Source organism: Malurus melanocephalus, unplaced genomic scaffold (genome assembly GCF_030028575.1).
Source record: "Malurus melanocephalus ecotype Western Australia unplaced genomic scaffold, MMel_1.1 scaffold_89, whole genome shotgun sequence".
Classification (NCBI taxonomy): domain Eukaryota; kingdom Metazoa; phylum Chordata; class Aves; order Passeriformes; family Maluridae; genus Malurus; species Malurus melanocephalus.
The window spans coordinates 367,637-391,555 of record NW_026623321.1 but is presented as its reverse complement, the minus strand read 5'-3'; the positions used below and the strand labels follow the sequence as shown (position 1 = coordinate 391,555).

Genomic DNA, 23,919 nt, shown 5'->3' with positions numbered 1-23,919 from the left:
CTTCTCTGCTGCTCTGATGCTTTGGTAGATAAGTGTAAAGATAACTGTAAAGGTCCCTTTCTACCCAAACTACTCTGTGATTAAATGATCTACTTTACCTCTGGCAGMTGAGTGTGAGCTACTGATCTGACACGCTTTGGAAACTTGGTATGATCTTTGGGAATTCCATGCTCTGGGCTGGAGTGTTCCCAGATTTGGGAACCACCTTTGCTATAACTTGTGGCCTGTCTCRTTCCCTCTTCAGGTGATGTGGCTGCCAGACACGGAGAGGCAGCTGGTCAGAGAGGTTGCTCCAGGTTTCCAGCAGACTTCTGGCCTCAAGCTGGATGCAGAGCGCTTGAAGGAGAAGGGCATTGTGAGGCTCAACCTGCGGTACACCAAGGTCACGAATGAGGATGTCAGGTACAGCCCTGTGTGAGAGCCCACAGCCTCCTTTCCCAAGCATCCCAGCCTGTCCTGCCTGCACAGAGGGATCTTTTCACGTGGATTTGCTCTTGAAAGCTTTACAAGCTTTTCTCTATCCATCAGTCGGAATCCAGACTGTTTCTGGGCATGCACAGCTGCCTTTGACATCTCTGTGTGCTATCTCAGGATATGATGATCCTCTTTGAAATAGAAATGTATGAATTGGCTGATTCTTATTGCACTCACAGCTCTGGGAAAAAGTGAAGGCCTTTCACACTGAGTTCCTTCTGAGTGCTGTTTCATCCTCATTAGCAGCTACCCTTTGCTTCCGTTCGTCTGCTCCAGAGCTGCTACCATGGAATTTTGATTAATCCAAAGTCTGAATAAGCTTTCAGAAATTTCTCTCTGCAGAAAGATAAATTCCTGTTCTATATCATCTATTTAGACTATCAGCTCTTCTCTGTAATGAACCCTGGCCCAGCAAGGGGTTCTTGTCCTTCTGCTTGAGCCTGTGTTTGAACTGTGTGGTGTTTAAGCTCCTGGCTTTGTCCCTTTTCTCAGGGAGGGCAGATTGTTTCTAGCAGGGCTTTTCTGGTTTTTAAAGTTTAAATGAAACATGTTTGCAGATGAGAAATATCACCAAAGGAGCTGTCTTGCTGCATGTTAGAGTAAGTAGGGAAGAGCTGAGCCCACAGCTGTTTGAGAATGTGTCCCTGTTTAGTGTGATCCAGTTGTGTCTTCCCATGGCTGCCAGCGATCAGTTAAGCTCCTCACCCTCAAAACCAAGTCTGTGCTTTASCTGCAGGATAAATCCTGCTTATTTTTCCCCTTACCTACTTGTTCTTTCCCATGGAGAGGACCCTATGGCAGCTCATTCATCTATCCCAGTTCATCCGCCCCAATCTCCCATCAATCCCACTCCAGCTGACTCCAAATCAGAACTGTCACCTGAATGTTTCTGTTACACTGTGGTGCCCAGTCAAATGTGGCTGCAGTCCTGGTTTAACACAGTTCTCTCGATTCTCCCCAAAACCAGCCCCTGGATGCAACATTGCTGCAACCACTTCTGCCCTTGAGCACCCCTTTGGAGCAGCTTGATCTTCTTGTGAGCTTGAAGATGTCCGCACTCTGTACTGTAGCCTTCCACCTCAGAATACCTTGCCATAATTAAATTTCAGGGATTAATTTGTGCTGCCCATGTAAGGGAAGTTATCGATGCTTCTGCTTCATAGAGAAGGAAACAGARCAGTTTATGCAAATTAGCTGGGTACCAGAAAATTGCCAATGCTTTGCTGCTGGCAGCTCCTGGACCCCAGCTTGCCATTTTAGCTGCTTGGAAAATGACCTTGGAGGGCTGGAAGGTGTAACTCTGCAACTGTCCCCAAAACAAGGACATGGAATTTGTAGGAATTGATGTTGGAGACAGGTCTGTGAGTGTTTAATTAAGCAAATTGCCCCTGGAGTGTTACAGGCGTCTGAGGCAGATGCTAATTTCGCATCAGCATGATGAGATGGTTGTTCCAGAAACACACCATGTCCATCATTCCTGGGGAAGCATCTGAGATGGTCCGTGGCCTGTGCCAGACAGCAGCCAAGAGGTGAGGAAAGCTGTCAGGATCAAACCAGCAGCTTGCAGTGCCCTTGGGTTGCTCCTGAAGTGACCACACCCTATTAAAAACCCGATTTCACACAATTCAATCCTGATAACCTGTGATTACAGCTGATGACAAGAGCTCTCCTCTTGGAGGTGAAGGTGTAAGGTTTGTCATGTCACCCTGTGTGTCCCCTGGCAGGGACTACGCCATGGCCAACCTGAGTGTGAACCTGTACACGGTGAACGAGCCCTGGCTGTTCTCCATCCTGTGGTGCGCCGGCGTCCCCTCGGTCACCTCTGACAGCTCCCACGTCCTCCGCAAGGTGCCTTTCCCCATCTGGCTCATGGTAAGCGCCACCCTGGCAAGGGGCTGGGAAGCTCCTGGGAGGAGAAAATGCTGTGAGGAGGTGTAGGGGTGTTGMCTTCTGCAGTCCTGTGTCCTGTGGAATTTTCTAAGGTTTGGTTAGGCTTGAGGATTTTCTCCCCCTGAGATGGTAATGGGTCAACGCTCCTCCTGCACAATCCCTTTAGATGGCCTTGTCTCAGTACAGTTAGGGTGGGATCCTTGGGGATTGCATTGCATTCCCTATTTAACCCACATGATTTCTGCAGTTTTCCTCTGAGGGAAAAGCATCTTTGCAGACCTGCTGACATCTGTTAGACTTGGAGGAGAAGCAGGCACAGTGGTGAACCAGCAAACCAGGCCTCTGTGTTTTGGCCAAGTTGCAAAATGAGATTTTTGCCTGTTGCTAATCCCAAACTGAGAGGACAAGTTGTACCCCTGGCTACCACCAGAGGACAAGGAACAAGTAGAGACCAGGTGATGATGGTTCAGTTGGGCTCAGCTGGTGTGATGACCACTTAAGACTGGCACCTGGAACCAGACGTACCAGTGCTTGCAAGGATAGAAATCGCACATACAGCATGGGCACTGTGCCTAAAAGCTCCCATCTGCACTTAAAACAGCCCCTGCATGTCACAYAGGGATTTATTTTCATTTTCCCCCAGACTTGGATTGCCAAACAGCACCTTGGCCTCACCCTGAGGTACAGCTGAGGGAGGAAACTTTCAGCCCACTGAGCTCTGAGAAAATGTCAGCACACTAAAGGAGGGAGAGTTTCAAATTGTTCCTGTTCTCAGTTTTCCCTGATAGTTTTGGATGACAGCCTGGCACTAGGAAGGTCATAAATGTTGTGATTTACACCCGACCCCTGCAGCTCTGTGCTTTTCTTGCTCCTTGGTGGTAACTTCAGCCATGTGTGGTCCCCCYATGATTGCACAAACCCAAATGTTTAAGGTCTGCTTCTGTTTTCTGTCTTGCAGCCTCCAGACGAGTACCACCTAATCTGGATCACGTCTGATCTCATTTCATTTCTCGTAATTGTAGGAGTTTTTATATTCCAGAAGTAAGTTTGTTACAGCTCTGCACTTGTGTATTTGTGACCTGTTTTTGTGCAGATTATCGGGTAGAGATGGGAGAGAGGAGCACCCTGACCTTCAGTTCTTGGATTGCAATACCAGGGGAAATATTTATCAAAAAATCCTTGCAAACAAAAATTGCATTCCCAAGATGGGATGTAGAATTGGATCCACCTTTTAAGAAGAATGAGAGATCAGAAATTAGTAGTGTCAGATGCCTTGCTTTGCTCCTAAAAYATGTGGAAGAGAAACTGTAAATGCTTTAGGGAAATAGACATTGAGAAAGTCATCAAAATGCTTTAAAGGAAGACAAGAAGAGGGGTTTYGAGATTCCATGGTGTGTTCAATAAGAATATGTTACAGTTTTCTTAAATCAGTTTGTTCCTCTTTGGATGAAGAAGGACAAGAAATATTACAGAATCATGGAAAGGTTTGGGTTGGAAGGGACCTTAAAGATCATTTAATCTTTTAGTTCCAACTCCTGGAATTTTCCCCCATAGGCAGGAAACTATTATGGGAAACATTATGATATAGCAAATCAAATCAGTTGCTTAGTTAGAAAGAAGGAGAAACTCTACAACCAGAAGTTGGACTTTTCTGCAGCAAAGGGCTTGCTCTTCCAAGAGTCTTGTGCAGGACAGACCCATTTCACTGATGTTCCAGTTTCTCCACCACATGAAAAAATTGATAGGAGAGTTGAGGATATATCAAAACCAAATCAGAGCAGAATTGCCCAACTATCCCCTGCTGATGTGATTCAGATCTAGGAAATAGGGCTTGGCATTTGGCCTTCAGTGTCATGGTTGATTTTTTGGTGTTTTTTTTGTTTGGTCAGTTTGGTTTTCTTCCTGAAGTCCTTTCTGGGGCAAACCAGAACTTCTTCCTTCATGCAAGGATGAGGGGGTGGGTGGGTGCAGACGCACTGCTTCGATGTGCTCGTCCTCTCTCCTCCGCATGGCTTCTCTCTCGTCCGTAGCCGTRGGTAGGGGCTGCTCCTGCTCTTCTGCTCCAGCCCTGTGGCAGGATCGTGGCAGCCTCTCCAAAGGGAAATACCAACTGTGATGACTTCTAACTAATCTTTTTTTGCCTCTTTGCCTTGTTTATTTTCTTACTGCTCTGACTGTTGTGCATGTTCCTCCTCTTTCTCTCTCTGCTGCATTCTGGCATCTCACAGCTATCACATGATCAGGTAATTCTGGTGCTTTCCTCTTTCTCTTTTTCATTCAGGCTTCCTATCTCTCTTTCTTTCTCCCTCTCTGCTATGGCTTCACTGCAGATGGACAGGGTAGGATGCACCTTTTCCTGATGCTGTCCAACATCTGGCATCCGGAGGAGGGACCATGAGAGTTTGAACATTGCATAGTTCATAGCCATGAGCACCATGGAAGTCTGATGCTGAAGCCAGTGGATKTTTTGAAGGCAATCTGACCTTATGTTACAATGCCTTTTAAAACAGCCCAGTTCTGAGGTCCTGGGGCACGTTGTAATTGGGAGATTCCTGGAGGATGTAATACTTTCTCTGTGGAAATAATCTGAATAAAGTATCCCCTTCCTTCCTGAATTTACCAGAGGTGTTTGCGACCAAYCTCTTCTAAATTGGCCAATTCTAAAGAAAATCATAGAACCTGTTYAATTATATGAAGTAGTGCTTTAATTCTCTGAGTTAATGGGGCTGATGACTGGAAAGGTTGGCTCATCGATTGCTGCCTTCAGTGCTTCAGATGTTCCTGAGTTACACCATTGTGAAACTGGAAATGCAGTGTGAAAATACAGAGCACTTGCTGGAGAGGGAATGAGCCTGGGGTGCTGGATTGAAGGGCCATCAGTCAGAATCCCAGATTTCTCCTGGCATTGGCTGTTCCCATCCCCTTGGAGGGAAGTGCTGTCACTTGTCTGCAGTAAAGCCTTCGCCWCCTCCCAACTCGGACTAAACTCTTCATGTGTTCCCTTCTCCATTGCTCCCGCTCTGTGCTGTGGGGTTGTATTCCTGAGGATTTGGTTGTCCCTTCCCTCTCCCACCCACTGCCTCAGGGTGGGGGTTGGCCCCTGCAGGTGCCCATGAGRTGCCTCAGATCGCGCTATTATGGCCTTGTGGCATCTCCCCCAAACAGGGCATGGCTATGGGGCCGGGCAGAGCCCTCCTGTGGGTCAGGGAGGTCGGGTGTTCTCCCCTTCTCGCCTCCCCCTTGCTCATGGATGAGAAGGCAGGCATGGAGGATCTGGGCAGGCTTTAGGCAGGAGCAGGTGCAGGATGGGRACTCTTGGCAGCTGGCTTGGCTCTGTACTCACTCCATCTTCTCACCTCAGTGCTGATCAATCCCATTTTTTCCTCGATCTGCCCCTCTCGCACCCCCTCTCCATGGCATTGAGCATCTCCCCTCCCACCCCAGGGTCTGGCCGTAGCCCTAACCCGGTGTATGCTGTCTCTGTGTTGTTGTCCCAGTATTTTTTAGTCTGTTCCCACCCCGTGTCCGTCTGGTCTGCTCTGACGCCAGCCTCCCAGAACAGGACCTTCCTGCTGTCTTTCTGGCCTTTTTGCACGCTGCTGTCCCAAACCTGGTCCATCACAACAGAGTCCAAGGGGGTAGGAGAGGTGCTATTTTCTATTCAACCAGCTTTTTGGAGACTTCAAGGCTACTGAGCACAGCACAGAGTGTTTCACATGGTGGTGGTTGGAGTTGGATTGTGGTTAAATGTACTGGTGGCTCTTTTAGGAGGATATTTCAAAGCACCCCTGAAAGATGGGATTACCCTCTCCTGACTTAGAGCAAGGCACCCCTGTGAGAGGAGCCATCATCTCCTTGTGCATGTTTTACCATCCTGAGTCTGCCCACAGCCACCATGGGAGATGGAGARCAAGGCAGGAGGAGAAAAGGCCTTGGTCGCTGCACCCCTTCGAGGCTGAGCTCTCTGTGCCTCAGAATGGCCTGTGTCCTCCATGGGGTGGCTGGGATCTGTGGGGAAAAGGCCACTTTTGGCCACACAGCCTGGCCTGATTCTGAAATCCTGGTGTGGTGGGCAAAGAAAAGGCTCGTTGTTGTACCAATGTGTTTTGGTCCTGATTTAAGGAGAGTCTTATCCTGTGAGGTTTGCAACCACATTGGCCTTAGTGGGATCTGTCTACAGGGGACTAAGGCCAAAAATAATATTCTTCCAGGTAGGAGTGGCTCAGTTTAGATGATGATGATGATGATAGAAGAAAATTATTTTTTTTTTTTTTTTTAGTTTTGTTTTATACTTTAACATCTTTGCCTCCTTGTGCTTCCTCTGCATTGCTTCTGTCCATGGGTCTGTGAGTTGTGTTGTGTTGCCATCCCACCCCTTTTCTGTGTAGCCTTCATCTGTACCCTGGTCAAAGCCTGATGGTCACCACCCAGTGTCAACCACTGTGATTTGGGAAGGGGGTGGAAACCTCACAAAACTGACACCAGCTAGATTTTCCTGGGGRAAAAAAAAAACTTGCAGAACTTCTTTTGTGGGTGTTGATTTGTCAGGCTGATGCTGTAAACGCAGGCTCGAGATTATGGGCTCCATCAATCTTCTGCTCCTGGGRCTGAGTAGGGGATTAGAAATTAAAGAGAAGGTGATTGTCAGCTGTAAATAAATTAGTGAATAAATAATCACCTTCTCTTGTGTGGGTGAGCCACTAGATGGTGCCAGCAGATCAGAGACCTCACAAGCTGGCCTAAATCCCTGTTATTTCTTTATCAAATTGTTTTAGGGCATCCAGTGGCAGGGAAGGTGGATTTACTGAAGGGTCGGTGGGGTGTGGGCTATTACAGCCTGGACTAAACACCATCTCTTTGTGGTGGGATCTTGGGTACRGCTGCCTTGGCTGAGCCCACCAAGCCATGTTTTCCCCTGTTCCAGCAGMCCACCTTCCCCTCCTAAAGAGGGGCTGCTACAAGGCTGCTCTCTGTGTCCCCAAGTGCCACATCCACAYGGCTGTTAAATCCCTCCACAGATGGGGACTCCACCAGTGCCCTGGGCAGCCCGTGCCAGGTCTGGACAACCCTTTTTGGGAAGAAATATTTCCTATGATCAAATCTGAACCTCCCCTGGCACAGTCTGAACCATTTCCTTGCTGTATCTCAGGTTTGAGACTTGAAATTGTCTCTGAGCTCTCTTCTCCCACAAGCCTGACTGTGCACTCAGTGAGGGAAAGATTGTGGGTTTTTACTTGCCTTGTTCTCTTGTTCTGTTCCCTCTAAGAGTTACAATACCTCTGTCTCCGTTGGACCACTGGAGAGGGCTGTGGGRCAGCTGCAGTCCTTGGGGAAATTATTTCATGGGTCTGTGAGCCCATGTGTCTAATTCCTGAGTGGAATTAGGCTGCTCAGAGTGGTTAAAGATGCCTGAGGTAATACTCATCTCTGAACATCCTCCTACCACATGGGGTTGTGTAGGTGCAAGGGAGCTAAGGGACTTGGTGGTGGTCACTTGTGTGGAGGATGATCCTGTGTCAGGACAGACCAGTCCCTGAAACTCTGCTCCTGTCTTGCAGGTGGCGCCTGGGAAGCATCAGGACCTACAACCCGGAGCAGATCATGCTCAGTGCTGCTGTCCGCCGCTCCAGCCAGGACGTCAAGATCATGAAGGAGAAGCTGATCTTCTCAGGTAGGGATGGGGCTGGTGAGTCCCTCCYTCAGCTGTCACCCTCCTGAGGGAGGAGCTGGTCTTGACTCGGGTCTTTTCCTGATGTGGATCAGGGGGACTGGACTGACCTTGCTGCASTGTACCTGTGGGATATGGCAGGGCTCATGAGGTTTGGAATAAGATGATCCTTAAAGTCCTTTCCAACCCGAACCATCCTCTGATTCTGTGATCCATCCCAAACTGGTTCAGGTCTGAGCACTGGTATGCTCAGAAATCCTGCATTTAGCTTCCCAAGTTATCCCATCTTATACTCCCCCCACATCTTCTCAGCTCTCCTTTGTCAAAAGCCATAAAACCYACTCAATAATGGCATATGTGACCACAAATTTGATGATGAGTTTGGGGTAGACCTGAAATTCAATGGCATTAGAGATTGAGGGGTTCCTGATACCCTTGTGCTCCTCCCAGAGTTTATTTCTGCTGGGAAACATTGATAATGTGTCCATCACATGCCACCTCTAAGAAAGATCTCAAAAATGTAAGCAAAGATGGAAATGTTTAGCTTTAAAAGGTTAATTGTGGTGCATGAAGCTGGAAAACTCACCTTTGAAGGAATGTGAATATAATCCCCCCACCCCCTGAGCTTTGTTATGGGTTTTCTTTTTTTGTATTTAGGGTCTGGAGATGCCCAGCAGGGATCAGGGTTTAGTGCACTGGGCACARACACAGCAAAAAGGCAAATTTGCTTATTGTGTGAAATGCCAGCCAGAGGTGATGAAAATCAGGTGTAAATCCAGGGAACCCAGAMAAGGAAAGCAGTTGGGCACTGCAGAATTAAGCTTCCCCACCATGTCCTAGACATAAAACATCCCAGACATAAAATATCCTCAGAGGTACGGGATGCAGATTGAAGTTTCATGCTTCTGAAACAATTGTTCTTGCCTAGCATGGGTGTTGGCCATTAAAACAATGGTGGGTGCAGCTTTTTCCCAGTGAAACCAGTGACTAAAGGAGTCAGTCCTTTTCTGGTATGGCCATTTGAGTAGGGATTAGGTTTGGGTACACTGTACCATTCTCCCACAGGTAATTTGCTCAAGATGTGACAATGAYATCAGGTGTAGGGGAGATCCAGCTCTGCCTCTGGTGGTGGCAGGAGGGTGAAGAGCTGAAATGTAGAGCTGAGTTCCAAACTGGAGGCAGRTCTGCTCAGAACTGTTTGTAGATGAGTGCAGTGTTCCGAACTCCCCACAGGATCAGATGGATTCCCACGTGCTGAGATTGCATGGCTGCTCAGTGCCTCAATTTCCCCATGCAGGGGGGGATGCTCCTGTGATCACCCTGGGGTGACATCCCTGCTTTCTGTGCCCTTCCCAGAGATCAACAATGGCGTGGAGACCACAGACGAGCTGTCCTTCTGCTCCGAGAATGGCTATGCCAACGAGATGGTGACCCCCACGGATCACCGGGACACCAAGCTGCGGATCAGCTGAGGGCTCTGCTCCAGCAGCGAGAGCCGTGCTCTCCTGCTTCCCATGGGATGGGAACCTCTGAGGAACTGCTGGTCGGGCACAAACCCCGTCCCACTCCCCACCACTGGCTGCTCCACCTCCCTGGTTGTGAGGCTGGGGGGCTTATTTTTGTAAATATGTAGAAAATCTGAAATTTTTTGTCTTTTTTTTTTTTTTTTTTTTTTTTTTTTTTTTTTTTTCCAGGGCATGAGTGGAAATACTGTGTTCATTAAATCCTCAACCTTATGGCTGAAGTTCTTTGAATTTTGACGTGAGAGCCTGAGTCTCCTTGGGGTTTCTGGGAGCAGCACGTTGGACGTGTGTGCCCTTTCTCCCCCTGTCCCTAACCCAGTCCTTCCTTTAGTGCAGCGACTGTGTAGCTGAATGTTGTGATGTTTTTGTGAAGTGTTGATTTTGTTATGGTTTTTTTTTTTTTTTTTCTCCCTTGTTCTCCCTTTTCCTGGGCAATGAAATTGTAGCTCGGATGCAACAGGAGGCTGTTGGGAGAAGAGAAGCTTTCCTAGGAGAGGAATTGACGCTGCTCTTCCCTGCTAAAGTTCAGAGCCAGGGGAGGGGTTGCACTGGCTCAGTCACTTGGGCACCTTCTCTTTGTCTCAACCCCACTCCCCAAAGCCTGGATGCTCAATGGGGAATGGCCTTCTTGGAATGTCCTGCCAGAGTTTTGAAGGCAAATCCTGAGCATTGCCTGTGGATTGGTCTCTGCTGGCAGCAGTTTTTTATTTTTTGCCCCCCTTTTTTTCTCTCTTCTCCCCAGGCTGGGCTCTGCTGGGAGCCTGCATGGCTTGGGAGAAGCAATGCCATGGRCACCATCACTGCTGGGATCTGGCTGAAGTGCCTGCCACTGCAAGTGGCATTTGCAGTCACTCCTTGCTTCCCTTCTGGAAGAGAAGGTGGTGGTGCAGTGGGAACTTCCCCGTCTGGGCCAAGAAGAGACACCTGTGGGTGAAGAAGTTGTAAATAGTTTGGAAGGCAAAGCAGCCCTGGGATATAATTTATTCCTGCAAGGAGACCTTTGCTCCTTGCTGTAAAAGCAGGATCTTTAAAGCTGCATGTTCATGTCCCCCAGAGGGGCAATGGTCTTGCAGCAGATGCTGATGGGCTCGTGAAGATAGGGGCTCCCATCAGCAAGTTTCCAATGCAAAAGGCTTTAAACCAAAATCTTAGACCAGAGGTTAAAAGTAAAAAAATAAAAATTWWAAAAAAAAAGGAGAGGAGAAGACAGTCTGGGGGATACTGATATACATCACCTTCTACACCCTAAGCCACTAGAGAAACAGCCCCCTGAGCAGTTTGTTCTTGTTTTGGAAGTGGTCTGTCCTTTTTCTTTTAAGCTGAAATCCAGTGGTATTTGAAAACCTGAAGTTTTGGGCTTAGTGTGTAAGAATTGGGGACAAAAGTGGCTAACTTATCTATGTAAAAGAAATAAAAAAGGTAATGAAAATGTGGATTTTGATGYTCCAAAAAGCACCACCTAAAATCAAGGCTTTAATTCCTTTGCATCTCCCCTGGGTTTTTATGAATCTAAGTGGAATAAGTCCCTGGTCCACACTYCCTCTTACGTTCCCCAAGTACTGCCCTTCTCCACGGTACTCACAAGTCTGTGAAATACACTGTGACTTGTTCTGCAGAACTGCAAGATTTTGGTGGATTTGAAGGAATTTTGAGAACTAAGTTGCTTCTCCCTTTGATGTGGTGCTGTATTGAAACATTCCTGGTGGATTGTCATTGCCAAGTGAGAGATGTTGTTAAATCTCAGCCTCTGTTGGTGATCACCTGCATGTTCTGTTTTTATCCTTGGAGATGACGTTATTGAGAGGTTAAATGCTAAAAAGCTTGGAAGTGTTAAAAGCAATCCAACAAAGAGTTGTTTTCCCAGTTAACTTTTTTTTTCCTTTTTTTTAAGACCGAAATTTCATGCATAATATACTGACTGTTATTGTCCTGAATATTTGCTACCTTTTTTTTTTTTTAAAGAGGATGACACTTTTTTKATGAGAATAGAGTTAGACCAAAATAAACTCTGCAATGCTCTGTGAAATAAACTGTCAGTATTCCCCTGCCAGTCTAATGTTGTTTTGTGTTATGGCACTAAAGAGACTCCACTGCCTGATCCAGAGAGTTTTCCCATTGTTTTCCATCATGCTCAGCATCCAGCAGCTCAGTATAACCCCACAGGTTGAAACTCCCCTGAGAAGAGTTGGAATCAGAGAAAATCCCACAAAAGCCAGGCTGGGAGAGAAGATGAGATGTTCCAGAGATTTACTTTTCCCAGTGCATTTTTAATTTAATGCAGAACCCCTCTCTTCCCCTCAGACCCTGTATCTTTTTATTTTGGGTTTTTCTCAAAAATAATTTTCCCTAGGCTGGTAAAAAAAAAATCCAAATTATTTAGAATGCTCTGGGGCATTTTCACATGGGCTCAGTTGGTCACTTGGAGCCTTGGCAAGAAATTTATCATGCCCTGTGTGCGTGGAGAAGCTCAACGTGAACATAAATGAACAAATAATAAATAAATTAATTAAAACTCCCAAGCCGGCTGCCGTTCCGCTCCCTGCCCACCGGAGGTCGCTTCTCGGCACCGGCGCTCCGTGTCCGCGAGAGGGCGCCCGCGGGGCTGATGGGGGGGTGTCCCCTGGACCCCGCCTGCTCCCAGCCGCGATCCCGGTCCCGGGACCYGCATCCCGCCCCTCCAACAGCGGCAGGATCCGACCCGAACCCCARATCCCAGTCCCGGCCCCGCCGCAGTGCGCGGAGCGATGCTCCGGAGCGCCGCATCCCGGGATGAGCGGCCGCCGCACCAAACCGGCCGGGCGCGGCTCTGCGGAAATTGCGGATTTTTCAGTTTCAAACCTTCAAATTGCAGCAGCTCTTCCCATATAAAAAGGGCTAGAGGAAAAATTCACTACTGGTCTGCACCGTCCCTTTGCCCCTTGTACACCACACCAAACACGCCGCGCGCTGTGTACTTCCCTTCTCAGCTACACGTACCATAATATTCCTGGAATCGCGGAGTCTAAAGCTAAATCGAACTGCTTCCAGCTAAAAACTCGACAAAGAAACCGTACCAGCACAGTAAGCTGTCGCTGATCTTCCCCTTACAACTGATACCTTAAAAAGTTTCCAGCTCCATCTTGCAGAGATAAACGAGCACAAAAAAGTTTGCTGAGAACTTGCCCCTCGTATTTGGAAACCTGTGTTCCTCTACAGTCAAACACCAGTTTTCTTTGTTTTACAACCTGTAAACTGCACACACCCCATGGTGCTGCACCAAGACTTTGAGCCTCACAGAGCCTGACACAGTTCTCACACACWAAAATGTGTCAGGACACACACAGATGCTCACTCCAACAATATTTAAGGCCCCTTTCAGTCCAAACCATTCTGTGATTCTATGATGATTCTASAAAGTATTTGTAGGTTTTTTTGCCRTAGCCCTCAAGGACARTAYAGTTCTGCAACATGATGTATTTGCTTTCTCTTTGCATATAATTTAGATTCTTAGTGCCCAAGTAAGACAGAAAATAATTAGAAGGGAGTTGAAACCAGAAGTGTTAAGAAAGTGAGGTAGAGCSTGAAATGCAGCTGTAGGAAAGGCACGTGAAGGAGACAGGAGTAAGAAAACAAGTAAGAAATAAAAAATAATCACAGTATGAATTAAAAAATGTAAGGAAAAAGACAAGGAAAGGTGGAGTGGAAAAACCCGGATGGTGTAAAAAATGAAATGCCCTCCTAAGGCTTTCCTTTCAGGTCAGCACAGAAGAACCCCAACATGAAAARGAAAAATTACAATTTGCATGTTTTCAGATTTCGCAGAGGAAAGAAGCTCCTGCATTATTTTGGCAACTTTTTTAAACACCAAATTTACCTAAGAACATTTTCCCTGCCCATATAATTTGGGCAAACTTACCTGCAGCTTCAGAGGACGTGTGGCTCCACCAGTTGTCATCTGCAAGCTCCAAACTGCCCTTCCAAGCAGTCAAAAGCCACAAAATTCTCAGGACTGGATATTTAAGCAATTGAAACCCACCCCAGGTGTTTCGAGTACACATTTTATTCAGGATCCAGCTGCAGGCAATGAGGAGAATAAGTGTCTTCAGCAGATGATTCGTTTAACTCATCAGCTCTCAACAAACAGCCTGTGATGGGTGTTTTTTAATCTAGGAACTGAATCTTAGATAACTTAAACATAAATCATATTATCAAAGAGATTTGCCAATACCTTATATTTCTATGAAGGTCAGGAGTTTTCATATTTACCCGCCTTAGAGATAATAGCAAGGAAAAAAAAAAGGTAGTACTAAAAAAAAAAAAAAAGCTGAATAAAAAAAGCCTAAGTAAAAAAAAACCAGACCTTGAAAAGTCAGATGATAGTTCCTGTTGAGATAATTTTTTTAAAAGGCAGTATTGTTCTCTTTCTAGCAAAGGATTTAAGTCAGAGAACACTGACAGGATAGGCAACATGACTTACGTAGCTTTTATTTGTTTTCTTGTTTGCTTTCATGACACCAGGGTGAGTTGACGCCTGCATAAAGTTCATTTAAGTGATCTTAAAAAAAGCAAGAAACCAAAAACAAAGTGGCAAATAGACAGTGGCCTGAACAGAAGGCAGGAACCAATGATTCTGCTACCAAGTACCAAATTATAATTTTGTTGTCAAGCATCCCTGGATGCTTGGATGGTGGAAAAGACCAGGAAGTGTTTGAAGGATGTATTTGAGGTTTAATTAAAACCTCAAATTTTGTGGAGAATTCAAGCCAAGATATTAAAAAAAAATTTCTCAGTGTATAAATATATATATATATATTCCAGAACTAGAGAAAGGAGGGAAAAATTGTGTACAGCATGATTACTAAGAAACTCACACTTTTAAATAAATAGCTGTAACAAATAGCTACATGTTCCCAGGTGACCGACAGAATGTTAAACCCTATCATTTAMCGCAGCCGATATCCAAATTTAAATGTACACCAGGACTGCATTAACAATATCAATTAATCACCATTTTTACACCAGCTCAACTAACAAATGAAACCAACGCACCCGTTTTGACGGCCTTTTTGGCCGGGTTTCAAGGGAGTTGTCTCTTGAGGGATTCGGAGCGGGAATGAGGAGCCCGCGCTGGGCCGTGAGGGGAGGCGGGGGTGCTGCCCCCTRGCGGCCGCTCCCGCCCCTCCGCCTCAGCGCGCCTCAGCTAATTACAGCTTMATTAACATCAATTAACCACTGCTGCGGGACAGAACCGTGCGCTGCCCGGGGAGGCCCATGTCGTGACCCTGAACTTTCTCCTGCAGTGACTCGGTACATGCGCTCTGTCCTGACTAGCCGAAAAACAGCCGGATTCTTAAACTCGATCTCAGTTTAAATGCATTTTCTGCGCGCGTTAAGGCTGTATTTAGTTAACATAGTTTATTAATTTTACTGTGTCCGGCTCTGGGCTGCTCAGGACTGATCCTGGAGCTGATTTAGTGGAGGGATGCGGCAATGCTGAAGGACCTGGAGCATCTCCGTTCCCAGAAAAGGCACAGGGAGCCGGAGCTGCTCAGCTCCTTGTGCATCCATTCCACCAAACAATTCCMATTTCAGAGGAACCTCTGGCTTTATTTATAGCTCTTCAAACCATGCAGGCGCTTTTGTTTTTGATAAACAGCGGATGCTGCTGCTTACCGAATATCCTGTATTCAGATAGTTTTGCTAAGAATAGCTTCAGAGAAAGCCTGTCCATCACTGGTAGTGATTATTGCAGCAAAGGATCCTTTCTGAGCCTGCAAACCTCTCCCAGCAGCTCTGCCACATTAACTGCACCCCAGTGCTGCTCAGCCACTGCTACCTATTAATACCTAATTGTCCTTTTACCTTTCTCCCTCAAAAAGAGCACAAGGTTGACTTTGGGATTTTTTTTTATGTATAAGCACCTATAGTTACAAAATTAAGAACCTAGAGTATCTGCTCCAACACTTGTCTTCTATATCTTCCCATTAAAAAAAAACCCAAACAAGCAAATCATATTCAGTGCTGTCTCCATGTCCTGTTCTGTGTCTTAATACATCCAAAATAAAACATGTTGTTACACATGAATGTAAATAGCTGTAAACAGTAATAAGGAGAAATCAAATAATGTATAATATTACTTATATATAGATAGAGAACACTAATGATCTATAGTGATAGGAAAGGCTTATTGAGAGAGACCGTATATTTTACTAGAACAGCAGAGAGCTGGGGAAAAAAAAACCCCACCCATATAGGCTTTTCTTCAGATTTGAAATGTGTAAAAACTTTGCAGTCCAGACTACAGTTGGCAAATGTCACCAGCAAATGTTGAGAAATGCAGTTTTAGGGCAGACAAAACCCTTTGCCAAATCTGAAGTACTAGCCCTGAACTAGAGCCAAAAAGAAAAAGAGCTAGAATGTCAAAAGGATTTATCTTATTTCTTCTGAAATGGAAACAGTGACCGAAGCCATAAACAAAAGGCCTGACACAGACACACAGACACATGCAAACAGTTCTGGTTCCATTCACAAACCAGCAGGCAGCACTCCATGAGCTAAAGCAGGTCAGCTGCAAGGTTTGAGTGTCCTCCTCACTTTCCATGCAAGCCACAGCTTTTAAAAAAGATAATTTGGATTTAAAAACAATAATAGTAAAAAGTAATTATTTTAGAGTTCAACTTTTAACTCTCTCTGCTGAAAATACCTGTTTTGACATGATGCTCTAATATGTGTGCAACCAAACACCCGCATACAGCAGCATTTCTTGCAGAATTTTAAATRGAGATTTATTTTTGAAAAGTGTCCATTTTCAAGCCCTGAGCTGGAGCATTTTCACATGATTGGAAGCAGCAGAGAGCCAAGATGAACCAAGAAGCATAAGCAAAATAGATGTTTATATGTCATATTAAAGGGGACTGATTTACTGTTTGCAATTTATAAAAAGGAAAACAAGCCAAACAACAGCACTGTAAATCTTGTTTTCTGGTGTGTTCTTAACCTCAGGAGATAAATGCTGTGCAAAATGAACTCTTGAGCCTTTAACTCTTCTTCTTTATCCAAGTCTATCCCACCTCCAGCATTGACGAGGTCTAGAAGGGATGAAATGCTCAGGAATGCAGATGCAAACCCTTCTTGTGCTTTTTCCTCAGAAAACAGCAGGAAAAAAATGCCAGGGATATTCTCCACAGCTCAGAGGGTCAAACTGAGAGCCTCTTGCTGGGCAAGGACAGTGCCAGACCSCCTCAGGACAGGGCTTATGACCTGCACAGGTGTGTCTGAGACACACACGAGCTGCAGCTGAGCCCTTGCCACCATCCCAATCCCCAGCTGGGCCTCTTTAACACTGCAGTTTGCAGGATTTGTAGGGATCAGGGCAAATCTGTCTCCCTAAGAATTAATATTATTGAGTTTGTGTTGCTTGCTCTTTTCCTTCAAGTTAAACCCGTGAGCTACAACAGGAACACGGGGTGGTATCAGTTAACAGAGGGGCGAGTTTTAGCCCAGAATTTTCTTTTTGGACTCCAAGCAGCCCATTTTCAGAAGGGAGAGCAATGACACAGCAGCAGCATAGTGTTGTAAGCACCTCAGGCACACATCAGAYAGGGAAATCAGCTTGCAGCAGGCARAAATATTTCCTGACCCAGATTCAGGCACTGGGTGAACTTTGAGCCTCTTTCCTGCTGCAGAGATAAAATGCTGTGCTGAGAGCAAGCAGCACTGAGAGCTGTCAGAAGCAAAGGTCTTTGCCCTCTCTCACTACATGCGGTTAAGGGAATTCATACGGGATTTCACARCAGAAATTAACGCGTTTTTTGTTTCCCGAGAGCCTCTCCACTTGATTTGTTCCATTGTTTCTGCTGGGCAGCACAGCACTGGCCGCAGAATGTTACACAACGAGCGTGTGCKGAGTGCTCCAGCAGAAGGACACCTGAGCAGGGAGGTGGCGGCCTCCCAAGTGACACGTCCTCCTGCAGAGCTGCCTGCTGCCTCCAGGCATCGCAGACAGGCMCTTCACACCCGGAGCACTGAAGTGGAAAAGACCAGGAAGTGTTTGAAAGATGTATTTGAGGGTTTAATTAAAACCAAATTCATCAGAGTTAAATGATYCCCATTTAAACCCAGATAGCATGCTCTGCAGACAGCAAAAATAGAAATGACACTGGACTGTTGTACTTTATTTTGAAGCTAGGGAATACATTTAATTCCATTGTAATCAAAAATTTCCTAATGTTTTCTGAGAGCAGATGTCCAGTTTTCTGAAGAAGGCATTGTGGTCTGTATTTGCCCCGTTCACCGCCCATAACAAGAGGGTCTTTATACACTGCTACAATTGACATTTGAGGGGGAAACTCTATGGAATTGCTTCAGGGATTTTGTAAATTTATTTATTTATTTAGCTAATAAATTKTTCTATATTTATTCCTTCTAAACGWAAATGTCACAAAATTCTGATGACAGTTCTGGTGGTCATTTACAGTCCATGTCACAAGGCCATCTGGCATGCTGGATTTTTCCTGTCACTGCTAAACTGAAATGCACCACATTATCTCAGTCAAAAGAAATGATAAAATTTGCCTTCCCACTTCCACATCCTGAATCCTTTTTCCTGTTGCAATTCCCCCTCCACCCATCCCTGGGTGGTCCAAGCTCTGTCCTGTGTGGGATGAGCCCCACATTCCCTGTCTGGCCRGAGGCAGCTGCCTCTGTCTGCCCTGCCTGTGTTTTCTAAAAATTTTCCAAATTTTCCAAAAAATTTCCCACCTGAGCCAGGAGGGTCTCTGGAGCAGAGCTGGGAGCCAGCAGGGTGAAAACTTCCCTTGCTTTCGGGCTGTGTTTTTTAATAAATTCAGTAAAAAAACCCAAAGAACCAAAAATGCGGCAGGGGCTGAAAATGACCCAGCTGAAAGAGTGTAATTGGATTTGGAGAGGGGAAGCCTGTTTCAAAAGAAAATTCCTAGGATGCTTGTTTTTAAAGGGGTAGCAGCAACCTCGAGAAAACAGCGGAGCAGYTGCTAGAAAATGAAGGGTAAAGTGAGGTCTGACCTCGGGACTTGCCCTGGCGTGGCTCTGCAAATCTATCACATCCTCAGGAGCAAAATAACCTTGGGCACAGCAGAAGGCAGGTGAATCGCTCCAGACACTGCTGGGAGCACAAGACTCCCACTGAGGTAAAAAGGGCAAGCGTAGGAYGGGTCAGGAAGGGAGCTTTCAGCCACCTAAGGCAGGCCACATTTTTGGGACCATTTTTTAATATGATTTTTTAGATGCTTGTGACGTAACCGAGTTCCAGCGCTGCCCAAAGCAGGCTGTTTGCAGTTGCAGTGCACAGCTGAAGGAGYGGGGCTCTATTTATCCAATAAATCTGTGGAGCTGCTGCGCTGAACACACTGCAGAACAAATCCTAGAAAAAAAAATGATCAATCTGAAAAACAAGGCAGGCAAAAAAAAGTATTGCCATTAATGCTTCATCTTCAGAGCAAGGGACTGCCACAGAGCCTGCCTTGAATCTAAATTAAAACGCTTCCAGGAGACTGCATAGTTTTGTTCAGAAAGAGGGTCAGCCAAAGTTAGAGGCAAATTAAGAGATGGCAAAKTGCTGAATGTCTCCATTACCCAAGCTATTTCTTCAGAAGGCCAAATTATTTCTAACCTGCAGGGGGATTGGGTCTGACACTACAGTATCTATATTTTGTACAGGAAAGCCAAAGTTCAAACCTGCCTGACTGAGGGGTTCAATGGATACTTCTACAGAGCAGGGACTTCTTTTAAAATTTTCTTTTTTTTTTATCAGTTGATTTGCTTTCAGATCATACATGGTAACTGCAGAGGTTTGTTTTTTTGTTTTTTTTTTTTACTGTAAGAATGCACATGAAACACACAGAGGAAAAATTTCATTGCTATTTGGCTGGATAAATGTGTGGGAAAACTGGATTTTCCTCATGATATTTGTTCTCCTGAGGCCATCCCTTTCAAGTTAACTGCATCTGCCACAAACTGTGTTAATTCACAAAGGAATTCCTAAATTTATAATGCAAATTAAGTAATTTCTGCATAACAATTTTCAGTCTGGACATGAWGGCACCCTGTGTTATATATGATTTACTGGTGCCAAGGGACAGCAACGAAAGAAAAGACAATAGATGGATATATTGCAAATACAGACATAATAAAAAAGAAAAGGCTGATAAAATCTTTTGATTCTAGCAGTTCCAGTATATGGTTTATGTTCACTTTTTACTACACCCTCTTCCTGTTTGCCTGAGAGCTTATCTTTGACGAAAACCATCATTGTTTAAGGTCTGACTAATACCCACAAAAACAAGGACAAGCTGAGAAGGACACGAGAGCTTTGATTTCTGTACAGCAATTGCTCAAGTTAGGATTTATTTTTTTTTTTTTTGCCTAGAATGGGATCACTTTTTACATATATAGGTAAAATTTATCACCAGTTATACAAAAGCAAACAGTTCCTACTGATGTAATTGCAATCACTAATGGTAAGTGTATCCCTAACTCTCTTTGGAGTAGGTTTAGGTTCATGTATAAACCAGGATTTTACTTTTCTTTTAAGGCCCGAGGGACATTTAAAATCAGGTCTCTCAGCAAGCTTTTGTACTAGGGATTTCAACAGTTACCTTCCCTAAAAAACCCTCTTTAAAATTTTCTTTGCATTTCCTTCAAGCAGGAAAAACAATTTGCTAATATCAAGCATCAAGGGAAATGTGCACAGGAAGAGGCAAATCAAATCTCTGATTTGTTCAAACAAGACACTCCCTTCCTCAACTTCCTACCTCCTTTCATTGAAGACTGCTAAATTCAAATTACATCCTACAAACTGAATGAAACTGAATTCCGCTCACCACTTCCAACTTCGAGTAACCCCAGACATGCACACCCAATCATCTCAGAATTTATACAAAGGCTTAGCTGTGCTTTTGTCTTCCATGTGTTTACTTGTGTCTAAATGGAAATGGGTCCCGAAGCACTTAAAGACTCAGAGATCTGGGTTGCCACAAGTGCTTCTTTTTCCTTCTTTCTTTCATTCCTTGGAATCCTTCCTGTCCTCCCTGGTACACTGAATGTGTCTGAGCACGTCCTGCACCATCAAACACTGCCCTGCAGGATCTCGCTGAAACGTGAATTCTCTGTTTGCAGGCCCCCACCCCCCTGACAGGTTTGTCACAGGTGAAAACACCCATGTCCTCCCCCAGGAGTGAAAAAAAGGAGTTTAAAAGAGTCTGATTAATCAGATCATTCATCACTGAAGTATATTTGGAGCCTGTACTTGCCTCTCAGCTGATCACTGTTTATTTTATGGGAATGCATAAATTTCATCAAATATACTGCTGGTCTATTATTTTGCAGTGTAGTTTCTGCACTGCAACATCTCTATGTTTGTTTTTTTTATTACTCCTCATTTTCCCAACCTCTGTCTTTAAAGGGAGAAGAAGAGCAGGACTCGGGTGACCCACAGTTCATTTGCCTTTGGCTCCCTAAAACACCTCCTAAAATTGTGGCCTCCTTGCTTTCCTTGTTAAAAATACCAATGAAAGAGATATTAGCTAAATCTAAGTTCCTTTCTCAGAACAACTGGCTCTCTCCTCTCACATCTTTGCCCTTTGTTAGGGGAAGTACCACTCCACTTGTACCATTCCACTTGCATGGAAAAAATACCTCAGACAAAAATAATGAGATTCTTCTGGGACTGTGAGGACCACAGGTATTAATCCAGGGTAAATTAATCCATGGGATTGGGCAAATTCTCTCCATTAGGCCTGTTTCAGTAATCTAACTCCTCTCCTTCGCTCTAAAGCCATATGGGTCCTTTACAGCCTCAAAGAGCAAGAACATTTCTCTTGTAAAGCCTTGCAAGTGGGATAAATATAACCAAWTTTATTGATTTACTGAACTGATGGACCAAAACCAGCATAAAATCATCCTTCCTGCACTTACAATTAGAAGAATAAAAAAATCTTTCTGGAGCAGGTGGGAGGAACAGACATGAGTTTAAGCAGAACATTTAATTTCTGGAACAGTAACTGAGCCATCCTAAACCTGGGCACTGTCAGAGCCCAGATTTTAAAACTAGTCCTTGCAGGTGGCTTTGAGAAATTGATGATTTTATTCTCATTTTACTGAATTCTGGGGTTTWAAAAAAATTCTAGAGCATTTCAAAGCATCCAGGCTTTGGTTTGAGTCAGAAAAAGTAGAGCTAGAGAAATCTCAGTCTCCTCCCCCAGTCCCACCAGCTCCATCCTTTTTCTGGGACATCATGACACAATTAGCTTGTGAATAGATCACTTCTTTTTTTCTTTTTTTTTTTTTTTTTCTTCAGAAATGTTAAGAAACCACACCAATAACTGTAAAATCAAACTGCAAGTATTTCCTAACTGAGACAGAGGCCCGACAGAAGAAATTTCAGAGCTCTGAAAAATAATTTACCCCAGCAGGAGCAGGATTTTATAAGGCAAAACTTTGGCCAACTGTAACTCTTGGCAGCACTGCTGGCTCCACTTATAAGAAATAATGTGCCAATGCAAATCAGCCAGCTCTTGAAAATTCACAACCCCCAAATGCTGCACCTCAGTCGTACAACCAAAAGGAAAGGTTATTCCTTCAGTGTTAGCCATATCCTCAGTAATTTCCTAAAGGATCAGTTTTGCCAGTCTTTTACCTCACTGAATGGATCAGAATTGGGGAAGGGGGATCGTTGTGCCCTAATTCTGCTTGCAGACTTTCTGCAGTATCATATTTCTCTCTTCCCTGCTTCTGAGGCCACACTTTTAAATTCATCGGAGTAAGGGAATGGGGTCCATAGGGAGAGAGAGTTCTGACACTTTGAGAATGGGGATTTGCAAGCTTTTCAATGCAGAAAGAGAACGGAGGAGAAAGAGAAGACCACATGGCTCAGATGCTGGAGCTGCTAGTTGTACAAAATGCAGATTATTGTACAAGGMAGATTTTAACTCTGCTCTTGTGCCAGAATAACACAAGGGCATTTGTTAATGTAGAGCCCATCACATCTGAAAAGCCTACTCAGCCCTGGACAAATTTTTAAAAAATAATCTTCACCAATTTAAACTAAAAACCACAATAAAAATAAAATGCTTCCTTAGTTGTGCCACCACTGAGCTTAACGATATATTAATATAAACCATAAGGGATAAATTACYTTTATCAGCCATGACAATAGCCAGTGTTTCTTTTAGCACCTGCTAACAGCTTTTAAGAATCCCTAATGTTTGCGACATTGCACAATATTTACACTTCAAACAAAACAARAAAGCTTCCTGCTCTTGCAAACAGACGTTTCTGATAAAGGTACTTCAAATAATACTCTGCCTCTCCATCTCAACAGCATCAKTTCACCTCCTAGCACATAAAAGAACAAAGGCTGCAAAGGTAAATACCCAAGAGGCACGAAATTTAGTAATTAAAGAGTGCATCACAAAACATCTCAACCCCCCCATCAGTTACAGCGAAAATTAGCTCCATTACTGCCGTGCTGCAGCACAAAGCACTTCACAGGGCGAGGGAGAGAAAGACACCGCTCCAAATCCAACCAGCTGCTCCTAATCCCAGGGCTGAGGCAGCGAGCCTTTCCTTCCAAGGCATCTTTGTTGYATCTGCCACCTGGGTCACGTTAAATTAATCAGCGGGGACAGGGAAGGTGAAACCTCCTGGCCTGGCATCCTCTCCAGTTTTTCCTCTCTCCTTCCCCTTCTGGGCCATCCTTGTTCTCCGTTTTTCCCCTGCTTTTCTCCTGCTGCTGAGCTATCCTTGTTCTCCATTTTCTCCCCGCTTTTCCCCTGTTCTGGGCCATTATTGTTCCCCATGTTTTTCCCTTCTTTTCCCCTGCTGCTGTGCCATCCTTGGTTCTCCATTTTTTTCCCTGCTTTTCCACTGCTGCTGGGCCATCTTTGCTCTCCATACAGCTAGGACAGATTGGGGAATGTGGAATATTTCAAACTCTGCTCGATAAGTGCTTCCAGTCAYAATCGTGACTTCAGCAGTTCTGGGCTGCCACCTCCTTGCTATGACTTTGCAAAGGGGAGTGGGCTGATCTCATTGCATTTATAAAGTGAATGTCACCGATTTGAGGAAGCTTTGCTGTTATCAGTGTATCCACAGGGCTGGACTCTTCAGTCARGGCACTGATGAGTGCATTTATTGTTACTCTGCAGTGCTACCACGTGCATTTCACTCCCCGCTCTCTCCTCAGTTGCCAGTGAGCAAAGTGTCGTGGAAAATCACTTCATCGGGAAGGAATCAAAGGCCATTGCGAAATTTTCCTTGGAGTAATCCCGTAATCTGGCAGTTTTCTGAAGGAGTCGTGCATCTGTGATTTGCAGACATCTCATTGCTAGGGAACAAAGCTCGCCTGTA

At 45.0% G+C, this 23,919-nt stretch overlaps 1 protein-coding gene across 4 annotated transcripts in view; it reads left to right on the top strand.

Moving 5' to 3' along the window:
* Positions 1-9,716, top strand: part of GDPD5 (glycerophosphodiester phosphodiesterase domain containing 5) — a 100,262-nt gene extending 90,546 nt beyond the window's left edge. For all 4 annotated transcript variants that reach the window (XM_057368133.1, XM_057368135.1, XM_057368136.1 and 1 more), the window contains exons 12-16: positions 245-402; positions 2,199-2,346; positions 3,323-3,405; positions 7,923-8,035; positions 9,389-9,716. In XM_057368133.1, the coding sequence (XP_057224116.1) occupies positions 245-402; positions 2,199-2,346; positions 3,323-3,405; positions 7,923-8,035; positions 9,389-9,504 (618 nt within the window). In that variant the 3' untranslated portion in view covers positions 9,505-9,716. The remainder of the gene's footprint in view (positions 1-244; positions 403-2,198; positions 2,347-3,322; positions 3,406-7,922; positions 8,036-9,388) is intronic.
* The last annotated feature ends 14,203 nt before the right edge of the window (positions 9,717-23,919 follow it).